The sequence below is a fragment of the Rhagoletis pomonella genome, unplaced genomic scaffold, assembly GCF_013731165.1.
Source record: "Rhagoletis pomonella isolate Grant_MI unplaced genomic scaffold, Rhpom_1.0 Rhpom_scaffold_00002, whole genome shotgun sequence".
In the NCBI taxonomy this organism is placed as follows: Eukaryota; Metazoa; Arthropoda; class Insecta; order Diptera; family Tephritidae; genus Rhagoletis; species Rhagoletis pomonella.
The window spans coordinates 57,903,395-57,908,302 of record NW_023458556.1 but is presented as its reverse complement, the minus strand read 5'-3'; the positions used below and the strand labels follow the sequence as shown (position 1 = coordinate 57,908,302).

General features: G+C 38.0%; 1 protein-coding gene across 1 annotated transcript; it reads right to left on the bottom strand.

Annotated features, from left to right (window-relative positions):
- Positions 1-91: 91 nt before the first annotated feature.
- Positions 92-4,302, bottom strand: LOC118733866 (MICAL-like protein 1). The gene is made up of 4 exons (XM_036463486.1): positions 2,855-4,302; positions 1,135-1,342; positions 886-1,035; positions 92-819 (listed from the first exon to the last, which is right to left on the bottom strand). Exons 1-4 carry the CDS (start codon positions 4,285-4,287, stop codon positions 748-750), a joined length of 1,863 nt encoding a protein of 620 aa, XP_036319379.1. The 5' UTR covers positions 4,288-4,302; the 3' UTR covers positions 92-747.
- Positions 4,303-4,908: the final 606 nt, after the last annotated feature.

Genomic DNA, 4,908 nt, shown 5'->3' with positions numbered 1-4,908 from the left:
TTTACATCCTTTAGCGGCATGACTGGCCTCTTAACAAAGAAAAGCCAAATTAATAAAATTACTTTAAGTATATAAAGAAAATGCAAGTTCATATAGGTATGTACGATTGTATGTATGTAAGGTTTAATTTGACAGTATATAATACATGCAAAATATATCTTTTTTTTAATATATATTTAAGCTTATATTTAGCTAATATTATCAACGTAACACTGTGTGTAAATAAGTTTAAAAATAATTTTGTTAGTAATTCATATTTGTAATTAATAATTATTAAAATAGTCTGAAGACAGGTGTACGTACTTATTTAATTAAACTGAAAATGCTGAGATTTCAATAGAGCAATGAAAATCAAAATAAAATTAAAATATAAATTTTTTTACAAATTAGATTTATATTTTAAATTTAATGCCAATGAAATTGTAATTATATGAGAAATTAGCGTAAGATGAAAAGTACGAGCATGGAATCGTTTAAATGCGGCGACAATGTAATGCTTCCCACTAAGCATGCCTAAATTGTTAGTAAACGAGAAGGGTATGCAATGTCCAATGTCTAGCGTGTTAATAAACGCTTGAACTTTGCTTTTCTTTCGGAACTATACTTTTACAAATTATATGCAATATTTTTCTCAAATTAATTTTCGTCATAAATGTATCACAAGGCGGCTGTAAGTCACTGTAACTTTTCTAACACTGCTTACTATTTACTACACTCAACGACCCGAAATGCGTCCCATTCTGGTGGTTAAAAAAGAAATTTCTTCTTTTTCTTTTTCAATTTCTGCTTATCCATATTTAATTCAGATTCGTCAGCATCCTATAGCGTGCGAAAAAAAAACCATTAGTGACTTGCAGTTAAATATTGGGTGGGGATTTAGCTAACCTTGTCTGCATCAATTTTCTTGCTTTTGCTTAGCTTTTTCGATTCCTTTTGTTTCTTTTTCTCCTTCTTAGAAAGCTTAGCTGTAATTTTTCGCGAGTCGGTGTCTTCTTCACGCTGCGCGCTATGCATTTCTAAGCGTTGTTTAATGCTCTGCAAGCGAAATATTGAAAAATGGATTATTTCATATTCTTTATCAGATAATTATTAACTAAGAAATAAAGCGAGAGTTAAATTTTGAAATACACTCACCAAATCTTCTTCGGCTTCGCGTAGTCTGTCCATTTCCAGACATTCCACCACCTCATTCCGTAATTGTACCACCTCCACCAGGCGTGCAATGAGCGCTTCTTCGCGCGCCTTATCCGAATCGGTTTTATTGCGTTCGGGTTGCGCCATTAGCACGCGTATTTCATATTCTAAATCGGCTTGCTCTTGTTCCAAGCGATGCTGGCGACGTCTGTTGGTTGAGAAAAGGATAGAAATTTGTTATATTTTATGTAGCTAAGCTAAATCTTAATAATACATAGGGGATAAATAGCAGCGACCATAAAGGTTATGAACTTCATAATAAAAATCACAATTTAACCGTTAAATTTGGATTTATTTTTCTATAAAATCTTATGATTTAATTTTTTCTATACATTTTGAATTTTTACTTTTTCGATCATATTACACTATGGAACACAATAGGGCCTATTCTTGTTTTCGTACGAACCGAACATTTGAAATTTCTGTATAGAAAATGATAGGAAAATTTCATGATTTTCGATTCGTACGAAAACAAGAATACGCCCCAATAATAAAATTATTGTTTAAAAATCTAAAACCTCGCTATTATAATTTCCATTCGTACTGTCATCAGGTATGTAACTTGAGAACAGGAATCGCTGCATCTTTTAGGCGCATGATCCAAAAATCTGAATATAGCAGCCAAATTTACTTTTTTTTTAATTTATCTTTTTTGGCCTATATTCGTGAAAATAGCATACAAAGCAAATATAGGACAAAAAACGATGAATTTTCAAAACTTTGGGGGGAGGAAAAAGTTTGGCCGCTATAGGTAGTCAGATTTTTGGATCGTGATTTTTTTTTCTCGAGAACACGAATTGATCTAGTAAAACTGGGTATGAGGCATTCTTCTTATGACCAACAGCTATACAGCCTGGTATATGCGCACTCTAAAGTTAATTTTTGTTCCACAGTGTTATATCCTCTATATTCAGATTTAGTTTTTTAGATCATAAAACACTTAAATAGGTTAAAAAATGATCTACAAAAAAATACAAAATAACTATTCAACTATTTTTATTGAGTTTGGGCTGTTTTTTATGAAAAAAACATCAATTGCACATGGCCTCAAGCTCAATAAACATTATTAAATATAATTGTTATAAGGCCATAAATAACTAAAAAACAAATAATACAAAATAAGGACTATTTTGATTGAGAAAATAAAGATTACAAAATAGCGACTTAAGCTTCATACAAATGTACATTTAGATCCTGTGGCTTTTTATTGCGTGTGTTTTACACTAGGATATATACTTCATATATTCGTTATTAAATCTTTTGAAATGATGATCCCTGGCACGGGTCATTGCGATGTTTATATATAGAAATTGCTCCCATAGGACAGTAAAAAATCAATTTATCGGTTTCGTGCCACCGTTTTGCAATTCAGTTTCTCGGATTATTCACCTAAAAACATGGCTTGTCACCCGTGCGCTAACCATTGAATTTTTGGCGTAGGTCATAGGTATTCTTTTCACTAAACGCAATATTGATTGAAGCAAAATTTTAACGGCATGCTGAACTTGTCTTATATCAGCGCTTAATTAAGCTAGCTTTTCGATTAAATACTTGATTGATTGCATGACATTTTGATTAAATTAACTATTGCTCTATTGGATTAACGAGCGATTAGCTAAAAATATAATTATTATTTTTTTTTTTAATATTCAATACTTACAAATACATTAGCTCGGCTTGTCGGCGAAACAGTTCGTTCTTCTCGTTGACCAGCTCGAATAGTTGCAGTATTAGATCTTCCACCTCCTTCGAGTTCTGCACATGCTCCGCTCCACCACTGCTAGATGGCTTCTTGCCATCTGGCGCATCATCTGCTGTAGCATTTGTACCCAATAGTTCACCATTTTGTCCCTCGCAACGATCACGTATCATTTTCTCTAATATAACACCCTGCTTTTCGAGGCCCTGCTGCTGCACTTCAATGATATCCAATTCGTGGCGTATCTCTTGTAGCGGCAACATTTGCAACACCTTGCGCGGCGGTATGGGTAACGCTGGCGCGGGGCCCTTGCGCCGCTTCCACTTTCCATGCGCCGATTTGTTGTATGGCGTCGACGACATGTCGCAGTCTTCTGCGCCGGACGAAGCGGATATTTGTGATTGTCGATTGCGATTTTGCGCCTCCTTGTTGTCCTTCAACTTCTCGAGCTGGCGATCGTGTAGTCCTTCGAGCAGCGGATTCGATTCGCGCGTCGGCGTCTCCATGCTAGGTGGCACAAGGACACGTCGATACACGACATTCGACTCCTCCTGCTCGCTATAGCGCAATAGCTGTTGCTTTTGCTTGGCGTCATCGCATTTGCCGCTGGCATCGCCGTCGCTATTGGTTTGAGCGCTCGCATCAGCGTCCTGTTCGTCTTCCAGCAGGCTAGCGTCGAGCGGTATGACACGACGTGAACTACGCTGACTAGCTGTGCTGTTGATCACCGCGCCAACTGGCAACTTTAAGCTGTCCACTGACAGCTGATTACCCTCCAACAAAGCTTTTTCTTCGTCGGATAACTTCGAGTCGGATTGTTCGCCTTGCAGAGGGTAATTAAGCGAGTTTTTTGACGCCGTGCCATTTGTGTGCTGTTGCTGTTGTTGTGGTTGCTGCTGCTCCGCTTGTAGTAAAGTGGGATCGAGTCGCGCAGGTTTTGGTGGCGCTGGCGCAGGACGTTTTTTGCGACCTAACTTCGGTGTGCCAACAGTGCTCGAGCTGGGTGTAGATGCTTTCGAGCTATCCGTCTGTCGATCACCAGCGGTTGTGGACAGTGTGGTGGATGTAGGCGCAGGGAAGAGCTCCTTGGCGAGCGGTGTGGGTGGCGCGGGTGCTTTGCGAGTTTTGCGCGAGCGTATGGTGCCGCCCGCTGAAGAGGTCAGAGAGTTGTTGGAGCCGCGTACTTCCGCGTTGCGTTGCAGACTATGCGGTGTGTTGTTGTGAGTGGTGCTGGCAAGCGAATTGGCGCTGCCATAGTAGTCGCTGGAATTTTGTAGAATATACGGTGAGACGGATTGTGCAGATTTATTGGTGAGACGAGGCGTGGGTTCCGGTGTGGGATTTTGTGATTGTGATCTAAGTTTGTGCGGTGGTATATATTTGTATTTTAGCATTTTTTTAATTGCAAAACGTTTCGAATTTTTTTCTTGGTGCAAAAGTGCAGTGTCTATTATATTGCTGTCGACATTTTAAATTGATTAAAAAGGTATTTGACGTTTTTAATTTGGTACAAGAAGCATCTTAAAGCAACACAATTTATTGCTCATTCTTTTGTTTTATTTGTTCAAAAAAAAGAAGAAATATCCACAGCTGTTTGTTTCGGTCTAATGCAACACTCTACTGACTATCGCCGCTAATAACTGAATTTAACTTTCGTTTGAGTTTTCCATGGCCGATGTCGTTGGCAAGTGAATACCAACTGTTCTAAAAGAATTACAAAAACCTAAGCGAAAGCTGAACAGGCACAAATGTTTTGTTATTCTTCAGCAAGGCCCGATGAGTAAACTGGCTCCGAAGTGTACTCTTGGCAAAGTTCTTAATTAAAAAGAAATTTGTTAAAAGCGCACATCACAGACAAACGATATAAAAATATATATGTACGCATACTGATATTAAAAAAAGGCGACTACTCATTAAAATGAAACTGCTTTATAACAGGCGCAAGTGCGGAACTCAAATGAGGCGCAAGTGTCTTTATCATAGCAGTGGTTCGTTGACCATGCGCGCAAAAAAAA